Here is a 13,745-nt window from a genome sequence, read left to right on the forward strand (position 1 = left end):
ATTTTATTTTGAATATGTGAAGTTAATCACCAATTGAGCTATTAAACAGTTAAGCAACTGTGTCCAGGTTTGATCACTTCACAAGTCTTATAATTTTCATGTTAGCACATTCAGGTAGCATAAATATATTTTAATGTAAAACTGCAGACTCGCAGTTCAAAATAAAATGTTCACCAAAATAACAAATTTCGCTGTATATGATGGTGGTATGAGAAATTACTGTGCCTGCTTAATATACGAGAACACTTTTTGGCATGCCTTTTGTTCTGTTGTTGGAGAAATATCTTAAATAGATCTTTCAATTTTTCAGGAAAGACTGATAACTTAATTAGATTCATGTTAGTAAATTTCAGTTGAATAGCAAGAAACTGCCAGCTTAGATTTCTCGCAGGAAACTATTAACGGCGAAAAAGTTGTTCTCAATTTGGCTTATAACATGAGTATCAGGGATACTTCAACATTGGCTTCTTGTACATCTACTAATACTTGATGTTTGACAAAAAGAATTATTTTAATTTTTTGTTATTAATGTATATGAATAATTAATTTTAACATGGTTGCTTTAACTGAAATTAAAATTGTTTATTTAACAATTATTGATTTTTGATTTTAATTTCTATTGATTATTTAGGCTTTTCACCAGCAGTGAAAAGGTTGAAAAAAAACCCAAAAAACATGACAGTGAAAATGTAATTGTTACGAATTATATTTTTCAGACTATAGATTGGGTTTTGAAAATTGAGAACGACTTTTTCCCCGTAATTGGCGGGGAATTGGGTACATCTATAGAGGCGGCGAACGAATTCCAGCACAGACTCGATGAGTTTACCCCAACGTTTGAGGTACCTACAGTGTATTTTTATAGTCCGACAGTTTTCCTGGTTTTGGTGTTGACTGGGACTTTGTAACAAGTCTCCATCAGTATTTGCTTTTTGTGTGCGTGAAATGTCTTTGTGATTCGCATACAATATGGGCTTCCCAAATTTATTCTTTAGCTTTCAGGAAATTTTCAAGAAATTCGTGGATTCTTATATTCCCTAGCAAGACTCTGAATATGTTTTTCATTTTGAAATCTCTAAAAAATTAAATGTGTTATGGTGGTGATTTTTCTGTTATTATATCATTAAAAATATTTTTTTAGGTTAATAAAAATCAATAAAAAAATGCAAATCAATCAGTGATTTCTCAATTTTGTGAATCGAGGCTCTATTAAGGGAAAGTTTACATATTGTATGCTAAAATCATCAGGACATCTTTATTGTGCCCCTTGGTGGCCCCTGAAGGCTGGTGTTGCAGGAAAATTGTTTTGTTTTGATTGGTCAGTCAGTTTAACACCTTTTATCTCTTGTCCTCACATTGTAGACCATAGATAAGGTTATGACGACCGAGAACGCATTCTTCTACCCAAATCTAGCCGGTTACCTAGGTAACTCAACCGCATCGGCTGAAGATTTGCAGAAAAAAATTGATGAATTTACACCAACATTTAAGGTAATTCCTGCGATTTTGGGACAACAAAACATTGTTTTTGGAGAGCAAAAATATGAAAAATGGATTATTTTCACCTAATCCAGAATGCCCAGTTTTTGACATCTGACATGAACGTTAAAATTTTTGCTTTTTTTTTGTTTTCTTTCTGCCCTTTTTTTTGCATTTTAGTTGATGAATTTATTATTTTTCCTGCCATTGTCCCTAGCTTCTAGACATCATCAAATGAAAATTGGTGTCTCAATGATTTTTTGTGAGAAAAAAATTCAGTGAAATATGTTTTTCTTTTTTTTTTTGACGAAATAATTGTAAATTTTCCTTTCCTATCCATTCCGGTGAGTAAAAACTCCCCCAATAACTTATGAGGATATGAGGCTATGACTCTATAAAAGTTTGCATGACCATTTTGTACTTGTTGACCTCTCTGTACCAAATCTGTACCCGATGACAGGCTTGTTGTGGTGTGTAGATGTTGTAATTTAAAGATCTCCGGTCCCTGAGAAATCGTCAAATTGTAACCTGTATCCTCTCTCCTTCATTTCTCCTCCAATCAATTTAATTTTGGATTTTCTGCTTTTCTGCCTCTGAAAAGTATTACCTTTTCAATATCTGCCTTTTTCTAAACTTTTCTAAGCTTTTCTGTGTAAATAATTGTGTTGTTATTGTGTGTAGATGTCTATATATCTATATTTGTTTGAAAAAGTATCTGGCTGTTTCTATCATCAGAGCTTGCTCTACAGGGCCTGCTTTTTATTTCAAGAGCATTATTCCCAGCTGAACATTTTGTTTGACCAATGTACAGACGGTCTAATCATAGATATTCATAAACTTTAATTCATGGAAATGTTCTTATTTAAATCAAAAGAAATTTGGTTTATTATTTTAAACAATATTTTTTCTTTGATTGAACTTTTTTCAGTTTTTGATTTATAATTTTTTTAGGATTTTTTTTTTTTTTTTATATATATCTTTGAAGCCTTCCCTATCAGCCAGATCTTTTATTTGTAAATATCTACTAAACATTTGGGTGATTTTGTTCTTTATATGAACAGTCATGGTCACATATAAGCTTTATGCTAATTCAAACAATTGAACAATATTTGCAGTAGATTCATAATTTCTAACCAAGGTAATGCAGAGCTGTGTGTCATACAATATAGAAATAAGAATTTTCAGTAATTTTAAAATAACTTTTTGAAAAGAAGTCTTTAATGTCAACGATGGTGAGGAATATTCATTTTTGTGACTTACATGTTGTTGATCTATAATGACCTCTGTTGTGATCTTGTTATGACCCCTGTGTTGACCCCATGTTACAGAGTGCTATAGAGGAACTTGACAAGCACCTGAGCACCGCTGAGCTCATGGAAATGAAAGGAGACACCAAAGGCCAAAAGGACATGATTGTCAACGAACTTGTCAAGGTTCGCCAGCGCTTCCAGGCGCGTATACATGAGTATCGCATACTCATCAAGATGACCATTCAGTTCTTCCGTAACTTGGATCAGGTATGTACATGTACTCAAATATTTACTGTGTGGTCAGCTTGACCAGGTATGCACCCATACTCAAATGTTTACTGTGTGGTCAGCTTGACCAGGTATGTAGCCATACTGAAATATTTACTGTGTGGTCAACTTGACCAGGTATGTAGACGTACTCAAATGTTTACTGTGTGGTCAGCTTGACCAGGTATGTAGCCCTACTGAAATATTTACTGTGAGGTCAACTTGACCAGGTATGTAGACGTTCTCAAATGTTTACTGTGTGGTCAGCTTGCCCAGGTATGTAGCCATACTCAAATGTTTACTGTGTGGTCAGCTTGACCAGGTATGTACCCATACTCAAATGTTTACTGTGTGGTCAGTTTGACTCGGTATTCACCTGTACTCAAATATTTACTGTGTGGTACATCAGCTTGACCAGGTGTGAAGCCATACTGAAATATTTACTGTGTGGTCAACTTGACCAGGTATGTACCTGTACTCAAATGTTTACTGTGTGGTCAGTTCGTTCATATAAATACAAGGAAAACATATAATTAATGTAGGAAGATGTGATTCAATGAAGAAACTATCATAGAAGCTTTAAATTTGTGTACACTGAAATGTGTGTATGAGTGTGCAGGTTTCCATTTCTCAGTGAAAGGTCTTACAGAAAATTTTGGGGGGCGTAACTCCAATTTATCCGGTACTAAAGGGAAGTAACTCTGTTATAGTTGGACAAGTTGATCGAGAAGACGGAGAAGGAATACACCCAGTCAGAGCTGCCATCTGAACTGATGCAGGCGGAGAGCATGTTGGAGGAGCACAAACGTAAACAGAAGGAAGTCACCTCCCTCATCAACTTCACCTCGGGCGAGGGTGAGAAAATCGTCGTCCGTGTAAGACAAACGGTAAGTCACGTATGGAGATAAGTTTTAATTCTTCCTTACTTTAAGATTTTCAGCTCATCAGTATAGGATGCAGTGTTAATTATGTACAGTACAGACATAAACAAGTACGTGATATAGACAATAGTATAATAAACAATGTCAGGCGGTAAATAATAAGGGATTTTAAATACTTCGATAGGTCTACTGTTTCTTTTGTATATTTAACAAAAATATTTCTGTTAATTTTAGACTTGCTTTGGTTTTCAACATAATTATTTTAGAGGCATTTTTTCTTAAATCTCAAAAAAAAAGACATTTTCATGCAGAAGTAGACCAACATATTTCAGTAAGACTTAAATACCTTGTGCAAATAGTAAGTATTTTGTGTTGGTTCATTTAAAAAATAAAAAAAAATATGACTATATAGAACACTCATACATTTAAATAGTTGTATAAATCTCTCATTTTTTCCCCAACATTTTTTTTGTAGTATTTTAAGATATGGCCTTGAAGTTTTAATATGACCTTTGACCCTGTGATGTTAATTACCTTTTTTAGGATGCTGAGGCAGCAGCACAGGAGGATGTGGAGCGTGTCCTCAATGTCACCGCCGAGTACAAACAAAGGTGGAACCAAGCATGGGAGGACCAGGAGAAGCGACTCAAGCAGAACCTCCAGATCTGTCAGTTCAACTATGACCTTAGACAGGTACGCTGACTATATATATAGCTTCACACATTTTACCACTGAAATACTGTTTGCATTTCCAATTTTTTTCTGGAATAGCCAGGATAATGGCTTTTCCAGTTTTTGTTTGCATTGATTTCTAAAACTTTTGTGGTATAATGGTGACTTTGAACAAATTATTCAGGAGATTTAAGTGTAATTTGATTTCAATTTTTTTTTTTATATCCTTCATATTTATTCTAGTCGAATGCATAAATTCTTTCTGATTTTATTTTTCCAAATGTTTTAAAGTAAGGCTGGTTTTTCTCTCTCTCTTTTTTTCGACTTGTAAAATGATGTTTAATATTTTGTCAGACATTTGTGTTGTTATCTTTCGACATTGTCAACATTTGCGTTACAGATCCATTCGGAGATCGATGACCTCCACCATCATCTCCAGGCCCGGCGCGGTAGCTACGGCAACTCGCTACCTGCTGCCCGTATGACATCACAGGCCTTCAAACAGTTTGAAATGACTGTTCAGGTATGTAATCATTATCTGCGGTGTTGAAATGACTGTTCAGGTATGGAATCATTATCTGGGGTGTTGAAATGACTGTTCAGGTATGGAATCATTATCTGGGGTGTTGAAATGACTGTTCAGGTATGGAATCATTATCTGGGGTGTTGAAATGACTGTTCAGGTATGGAATCATTATCTGGGGTGTTGAAATGACTGTTCAGGTATGGAATCATTATCTGGGGTGTTGAAATGACTGTTCAGGTATGGAATCATTATCTGGGGTGTTGAAATGACTGTTCAGGTATGGAATCATTATCTGGGGTGTTGAAATGACTGTTCAGGTATGGAATCATTATCTGGGGTGTTGAAATGACTGTTCAGGTATGGAATCATTATCTGGGGTGTTGAAATGACTGTTCAGGTATGGAATCATTATCTGGGGTGTTGAAATGACTGTTCAGGTATGGAATCATTATCTGGGGTGTTGAAATGACTGTTCAGGTATGGAATCATTATCTGGGGTGTTGAAATGACTGTTCAGGTATGGAATCATTATCTGGGGTGTTGAAATGACTGTTCAGGTATGGAATCATTATCTGGGGTGTTGAAATGACTGTTCAGGTATGGAATCATTATCTGGGGTGTTGAAATGACTGTTCAGGTATGGAATCATTATCTGGGGTGTTGAAATGACTGTTCAGGTATGGAATCATTATCTGGGGTGTTGAAATGACTGTTCAGGTATGGAATCATTATCTGGGGTGTTGAAATGACTGTTCAGGTATGGAATCATTATCTGGGGTGTTGAAATGACTGTTCAGGTATGGAATCATTATCTGGGGTGTTGAAATGACTGTTCAGGTATGGAATCATTATCTGGGGTGTTGAAATGACTGTTCAGGTATGGAATCATTATCTGGGGTGTTGAAATGACTGTTCAGGTATGGAATCATTATCTGGGGTGTTGAAATGACTGTTCAGGTATGGAATCATTATCTGGGGTGTTGAAATGACTGTTCAGGTATGGAATCATTATCTGGGGTGTTGAAATGACTGTTCAGGTATGGAATCATTATCTGGGGTGTTGAAATGACTGTTCAGGTATGGAATCATTATCTGGGGTGTTGAAATGACTGTTCAGGTATGGAATCATTATCTGGGGTGTTGAAATGACTGTTCAGGTATGGAATCATTATCTGGGGTGTTGAAATGACTGTTCAGGTATGGAATCATTATCTGGGGTGTTGAAATGACTGTTCAGGTATGGAATCATTATCTGGGGTGTTGAAATGACTGTTCAGGTATGGAATCATTATCTGGGGTGTTGAAATGACTGTTCAGGTATGGAATCATTATCTGGGGTGTTGAAATGACTGTTCAGGTATGGAATCATTATCTGGGGTGTTGAAATGACTGTTCAGGTATGGAATCATTATCTGGGGTGTTGAAATGACTGTTCAGGTATGGAATCATTATCTGGGGTGTTGAAATGACTGTTCAGGTATGGAATCATTATCTGGGGTGTTGAAATGACTGTTCAGGTATGGAATCATTATCTGGGGTGTTGAAATGACTGTTCAGGTATGGAATCATTATCTGGGGTGTTGAAATGACTGTTCAGGTATGGAATCATTATCTGGGGTGTTGAAATGACTGTTCAGGTATGGAATCATTATCTGGGGTGTTGAAATGACTGTTCAGGTATGGAATCATTATCTGGGGTGTTGAAATGACTGTTCAGGTATGGAATCATTATCTGGGGTGTTGAAATGACTGTTCAGGTATGGAATCATTATCTGGGGTGTTGAAATGACTGTTCAGGTATGGAATCATTATCTGGGGTGTTGAAATGACTGTTCAGGTATGGAATCATTATCTGGGGTGTTGAAATGACTGTTCAGGTATGGAATCATTATCTGGGGTGTTGAAATGACTGTTCAGGTATGGAATCATTATCTGGGGTGTTGAAATGACTGTTCAGGTATGGAATCATTATCTGGGGTGTTGAAATGACTGTTCAGGTATGGAATCATTATCTGGGGTGTTGAAATGACTGTTCAGGTATGGAATCATTATCTGGGGTGTTGAAATGACTGTTCAGGTATGGAATCATTATCTGGGGTGTTGAAATGACTGTTCAGGTATGGAATCATTATCTGGGGTGTTGAAATGACTGTTCAGGTATGGAATCATTATCTGGGGTGTTGAAATGACTGTTCAGGTATGGAATCATTATCTGGGGTGTTGAAATGACTGTTCAGGTATGGAATCATTATCTGGGGTGTTGAAATGACTGTTCAGGTATGGAATCATTATCTGGGGTGTTGAAATGACTGTTCAGGTATGGAATCATTATCTGGGGTGTTGAAATGACTGTTCAGGTATGGAATCATTATCTGGGGTGTTGAAATGACTGTTCAGGTATGGAATCATTATCTGGGGTGTTGAAATGACTGTTCAGGTATGGAATCATTATCTGGGGTGTTGAAATGACTGTTCAGGTATGGAATCATTATCTGGGGTGTTGAAATGACTGTTCAGGTATGGAATCATTATCTGGGGTGTTGAAATGACTGTTCAGGTATGGAATCATTATCTGGGGTGTTGAAATGACTGTTCAGGTATGGAATCATTATCTGGGGTGTTGAAATGACTGTTCAGGTATGGAATCATTATCTGGGGTGTTGAAATGACTGTTCAGGTATGGAATCATTATCTGGGGTGTTGAAATGACTGTTCAGGTATGGAATCATTATCTGGGGTGTTGAAATGACTGTTCAGGTATGGAATCATTATCTGGGGTGTTGAAATGACTGTTCAGGTATGGAATCATTATCTGGGGTGTTGAAATGACTGTTCAGGTATGGAATCATTATCTGGGGTGTTGAAATGACTGTTCAGGTATGGAATCATTATCTGGGGTGTTGAAATGACTGTTCAGGTATGGAATCATTATCTGGGGTGTTGAAATGACTGTTCAGGTATGGAATCATTATCTGGGGTGTTGAAATGACTGTTCAGGTATGGAATCATTATCTGGGGTGTTGAAATGACTGTTCAGGTATGGAATCATTATCTGGGGTGTTGAAATGACTGTTCAGGTATGGAATCATTATCTGGGGTGTTGAAATGACTGTTCAGGTATGGAATCATTATCTGGGGTGTTGAAATGACTGTCCGGGTATGGAATCATTATCTGGGGTGTTGAAATGACTGTCCGGGTATGGAATCATTATCTGGGGTGTTGAAATGACTGTCCGGGTATGGAATCATTATCTGGGGTGTTGAAATGACTGTCCGGGTATGGAATCATTATCTGGGGTGTTGAAATGACTGTCCGGGTATGGAATCATTATCTGGGGTGTTGAAATGACTGTCCGGGTATGGAATCATTATCTGGGGTGTTGAAATGACTGTCCGGGTATGGAATCATTATCTGGGGTGTTGAAATGACTGTCCGGGTATGGAATCATTATCTGGGGTGTTGAAATGCAAACTGTCTGTAGAATGGTCAGAAGTAGACGTATCTTGTGATTTTAAAAAGACACAAAAGAAACATGTTTTTGATGATTTAAGTTACACTTTTATGATGAAATATCATAACAATTTTCACAAATTTTACAAAATTTTACTTTTATTGATGAATTGTCCTGTCTAAAAGAATGCATGTAATTAAAACAACTTTTACTTAAATTGAATTTAAAAGTATTTCTTTGCTAATGACCACTGACAAAAAACTAGTGCAAACATGATTTCCCACATGCATTATTTTTTTGCAAACGTCTATTATAATTTTACATATGTACTTCTTAAAAACTGTTGACTATTATTATTTTTTATATATTTTTTTTGAAGTTAAAATCAAATTTAGAAATATGAAGGTTATTTCCCCATCAATTGATATTTTTTTTCGAAACAAGCTTGCTGATGTAAGATTTGTGTTTGGTTGAACAGTTGATAGAGAAGAAGATCGGAATGTTCACCAGCACCGCCCAGGTGATGGTACAGGACCATCATTACGACGCTGTCCATATTGGGCGCGAAATCGATCTTCTGAAATCAAAATGGAGCACATTCCACACAAGTGTTGGCAACTATCGCATGTTGCTGGACGTTTCTATTACTTACTTCACGCTCACAGAAGAGGTGAGCTGTTCGTTAATTAAAACCACTCTTTATTGTACAGTTACAGGCCATCTTTTTTGTAGGTCCATCTGTATGTACAACATCTAGCGTATACTTAGCGGTTTTTTTCATCACTTTAAATGCTGGAAATTCAGCAGTCATCTAACTACTTTTGTGTATACATATCAAAGACCATTACACCAATTTTCAAATGTAGGTCACTGTGACCTATCCTTGCTTCGTTGACTGTAGTTATACTTTCCATTTAGCTTCATTTCGGTCAAAGAGAGTGTGCATGTTTTAGAAAGATTTGCTCATTAAATTTTAAGGATATCTTTTAATCCTTAATCTGATATTATTAAAGTTTCTACAATTTACATTAAAACCTCCGTCTAAATGTTCACCATCAAGCAAATAATATAAAAATACAACTATCTGATGATTTTGCAAAATGTGATTTTTTCATGAAACTGATAGTACACTTGTATTATTACTTGTTGTTGTGAAGGCAGTATGCTAATCTGTAAAATCTCCTACCCTCAGTCTGAGCAATGGATCCGTGAGGGCAATACCCTCCTGATCAATATCAGTCGGCGTGCACCAGAGTGCCGCAACCCAGAGGAGGCGGAGACTCTCGCACGCTCACTCAACTCCTTCATGGAGACGGGTAAACCTCGACAGGATGACCGGTTGAAGCATGTCTCGGAGCTGGCTATAGAACTGTACGGTGAAGAGGGAACAGCCAAGGTCCATCAGCTTTTCGTCACCAACCAGGACCTGATGATGTCCGCCCAGCAGATGGACATGGAGATCGCCAAAATACACCAGAACCTCACGCAGGCCCAGGTCAGTACAACATCTGCATTACAGACTTGTATAACGCATACGAAAGGGAGGTTATACACCAAAACATTACATGTTATAGAGTTGTATCAGATATGTATTAGACTTCTTGTAATTATTTAAATTTAATATAAAAATAATTACGTTATTGACTTGTTAGAAGCATGTTGTTATGGAAGCTCACTTTTGTTAATCACTTTCTAAACAGTTTATCTTGGTTAGATGAGAATTATTTATTAATTAGGGACAGACATCTTGATCTGATATTGTGTATCGTGAGTCTTGACACCTGCAACATGTTAGCCAGGTTTTACTTTCGAAAATGTATCATTTTTGAGTATATCCAATCTATCTGCAGTAGCAAAAAGACAACACAAGTTTTCTTACAAACTGTTTCATTTTATTTCATGCAGATGGCGCCACCAGTCCAAGAAGATGTTGTTCCCATGGAGGTTACCGTAACAGCATCTGCTGCTATCGCCAAGCAACCGCCAAGGATCACACAGCACCTCAAGGATGCCGAAGTGATGGAGGGTGAAAAGTATGTAGATTTTTTCCCCCAGAATATTGATATTCTAGTCTGTGTTTTTGATTAGTCAAACACAGGTTAAGAAATGTGGTATTTTTTATTTTTTTTCATGGATCTGGAGATTTTTATTCACAGCATCGAATTAGTTAATAAAAATAATTATCGTACAAATATCTTTGAAGTATAATTCGCTATAATGTTACCATGGTGACCATGAGATTATCAACATGTATTTCATTCTGTAGGGTCACACTTCAATGTCAAGTGGAGAGTGACCTCCCGCCAGAGGTCACTTGGTACAAAGACAATATGCCCCTTAACAGCCCAGACTACGAGACAAAGTTTGACTTTGGGCGTGCAACCTTGACCATCGAGGAAACGTTTTCCGAGGACACTGCTCGGTACACCTGTCGTTTTACAAGCCAGATTGGAGTTGCCGAAAGTTCATCTTATTTACATGTTAGAGGTATGTTTGTGTAGAGAGTTATCTCCCTCTTTGGAAATCTCCTTTGCCCTATCCTCCTTCACTTTACTGCCCAACCTCTGGATCCTTCTCACCATCGAATTCCAAGAAATGAACACTTTTTGAAAAACAGGGAAAGAAACTATTTGAAAAGTCTATTGACTCAACTCATTTATTCAGTGAAATGACTGAAACTTTTTCTTTTCTGCATATCCAGCTGTCTTTATTTTCTGTTTAAAGTTTTCAAATACGCCAAAAATATGATAATCTTTTGTTATTTCATTTTGTCATTTATTGAAAATTCCCCCCCCCAAAATGGACAATATTTTTGCCCCATGAATGTATTTTCCTGCTGTTCTGATTAACAGTGTATGTGTATAGAATATTTTGTAATCCTCAGGTTTTAACTGCTGCATACTACAGTTGACAGTTCTTGTTAATGTAGATCTCTTCCCTTCATACAATTTTTTGTTCTATTATATCTGGCATTATTCTGTTACAAAGATTGTAATGCTCTTTCAGAAACTCACCAACAGATTATCCCCCCTGACTTCACACGTAACCTGAAGTCGGTGGATGTGTTAGAGAGCGGTTCTTTTGCTTTCGAATGTCATGTGACGGGAATTCCGTCCCCCACGATTTCGTGGTACAAAGATGATATAAACATTGACAGCTCTCCCGAGTATGTCATTACTAAAATCAACGGCACATGTTGTCTCAAGATGCGTAAAGTGCTTCGCAGTCATAACGCACGTTACACGTGTCAAGCCAACAACCCAGGTGGCGAGGCTTCTTCGTCGGCCCGCCTCACTGTCATCCGTAAGCCTCTTTCTCATTCTGGCATGGTTGATATGCAACCCTTTTGTCAACTTTTCCTTTTCTCGTCATTCCTTGTTTTGTTTGAATCGGCATGATCGTTTGTAACCCACAGTTTACATTGTCTTCATAAAGACGGCATGATCATTTACAGATGGCCATTTAGGTTTTCAATTTCCGTCAGTTCTCATGACTATCTATATGGTCTGTATGAACCTGACGATGAAATAGCATGGTTTCTTCTGTTCTTTGTAAAACATTGTACTCTCTCTCAACCATAGATGCTATTGTTATATATTTTAACAGTCTTTGTCATTCGGTGAAACAAAACCATGCATGATTAATATTTATTGAAGTTTTCGTTATCATTTTATTGTAATTTGATTGATTGATTATTTTATTTATTTATTTTTTGTTCTTTATTTTTTCGATGTAGGCATGTCTCAGTGTTTTTATTCATTCAACACTTGCCCTTGTTTCCTGTGTGTTTATCTGCAGTCTGAATTGTTTTCCTTGCCTCCCCGTTTAACCTGCATTTGACTTAATGCCTTCACTATTTAATCGCCCCTCTGTCTCCGCCTGCCATAACAGATCTGTGAACCATTTGTACCTATCTCGTCGAAGTTTATAGCCAAATCAATGACCTTACGCCGTACGGTCAGACAATGATTTGCTGCTTCTGTTGGCATGTATAATTTGTTGTTTCCCAGGAAGTTCAGGGTGTCGTATATTCAATATTTATTTCATTCCTGTTTCCAAAAAATTATCAACAGTTTTTAAATATTTTGTCTCTCTAAAAACCTAATCTTACTTGCTTAGTTTCAAATTCAGCCTTTGTTGTTTGCATTTTCAAAATTCAAATATTTTGTTTATATTTCTGTAAAAAACGATTTTTCAATGTAATTTTTTATGAAATCTGGATATAGCAGTAATCTGAAATGTTTGATAAAACGTTTCCGGTATTATCACTTCGAACATTATGAATACAATTCATGACCACTATAATTATGAAGAATCACTAGGTTGATAAAACTGTGTGCACCTCTGACATGGTCAGTAAGTGTCTGTTGCCCGTTTACAGCCCTGGAGAAGCCAGTCATTCATAGTATGTCAGAAGATGTCAACATCCCAGAAGGCAAGAGCGTCAAACTGGAAATTATCTTCTCTGGCTCGCCGACTCCGGAGGTCACATGGTGCCGCAACGATGACCGAATCTCACCTAGCTCTGTGTATAAGGTTTGTGGCGGTCTCTTAGCACACTGCTTTACTTATCTGATACACAAATGTATTTTTTTGAAGAAAAAAAAAAGCGTGGTTCTATAGAAATGAGGTTAATTTTGAATTTCATGTTTGAAAGTCCCAATGATTTTAAAGATAAACAGATTTATTTTTGTCTATGATTGATTGATATATCTTGCATTGGGTATTTTGCCAAATAGTTCAGTGCCTATATTTAAAAGAAGAAATCTATATTTCCCATTGTAATGTGTGATTCATTGGTTATTTACAGATTACCATAGAGGTCAACAGGTCGGTGTTGGAAATCACTGAAGCATACACTGAGGATTCTGGGACATATAAGGTCACACTCCAGAACACAGCTGGCGAGACCCACAGGTCCTGCCAGGTCAACGTGGAGAACTTCTACTCTAGTGCAGCGTAAGTACTTACTCCCACAGGACTTCAACTGAAGGAAAGGTCAAAGGTCACTTCAAACCGAATGGCTTGTTTACATATATTCAAAGACTCTGTAATTTATGATACAGTGTAATTCATCAATCAGATTGAGAAATAATTTAAATATATTTAAGAAAGAGAGATAAAGAATTTCTATCAATCTAATAATGGTGATATCTTTCCCTGGGTGAACTCAGAACTCATATGGCAGATTTTGCTGCTATGCACATACGAAAAACAT

At 36.8% G+C, this 13,745-nt stretch overlaps 1 protein-coding gene across 1 annotated transcript in view; it reads left to right on the forward strand.

The window, feature by feature from the left end:
- The window catches only part of LOC110458512 (titin-like), a 483,136-nt gene that overhangs the window by 75,603 nt on the left and 393,788 nt on the right, over positions 1-13,745 (forward strand). Inside the window, exons 31-42 of the mRNA XM_021510245.1 lie at positions 717-842; positions 2,808-2,996; positions 3,707-3,883; positions 4,421-4,570; positions 4,950-5,072; positions 9,006-9,197; positions 9,720-10,022; positions 10,433-10,560; positions 10,794-11,014; positions 11,534-11,830; positions 12,909-13,063; positions 13,338-13,486. Coding sequence (XP_021365920.1) covers positions 717-842; positions 2,808-2,996; positions 3,707-3,883; positions 4,421-4,570; positions 4,950-5,072; positions 9,006-9,197; positions 9,720-10,022; positions 10,433-10,560; positions 10,794-11,014; positions 11,534-11,830; positions 12,909-13,063; positions 13,338-13,486 — 2,210 coding nt within the window. The remainder of the gene's footprint in view (positions 1-716; positions 843-2,807; positions 2,997-3,706; positions 3,884-4,420; positions 4,571-4,949; positions 5,073-9,005; positions 9,198-9,719; positions 10,023-10,432; positions 10,561-10,793; positions 11,015-11,533; positions 11,831-12,908; positions 13,064-13,337; positions 13,487-13,745) is intronic.

The sequence above is a fragment of the Mizuhopecten yessoensis genome, unplaced genomic scaffold, assembly GCF_002113885.1.
Source record: "Mizuhopecten yessoensis strain PY_sf001 unplaced genomic scaffold, ASM211388v2 scaffold9639, whole genome shotgun sequence".
Classification (NCBI taxonomy): Eukaryota; Metazoa; Mollusca; class Bivalvia; order Pectinida; family Pectinidae; genus Mizuhopecten; species Mizuhopecten yessoensis.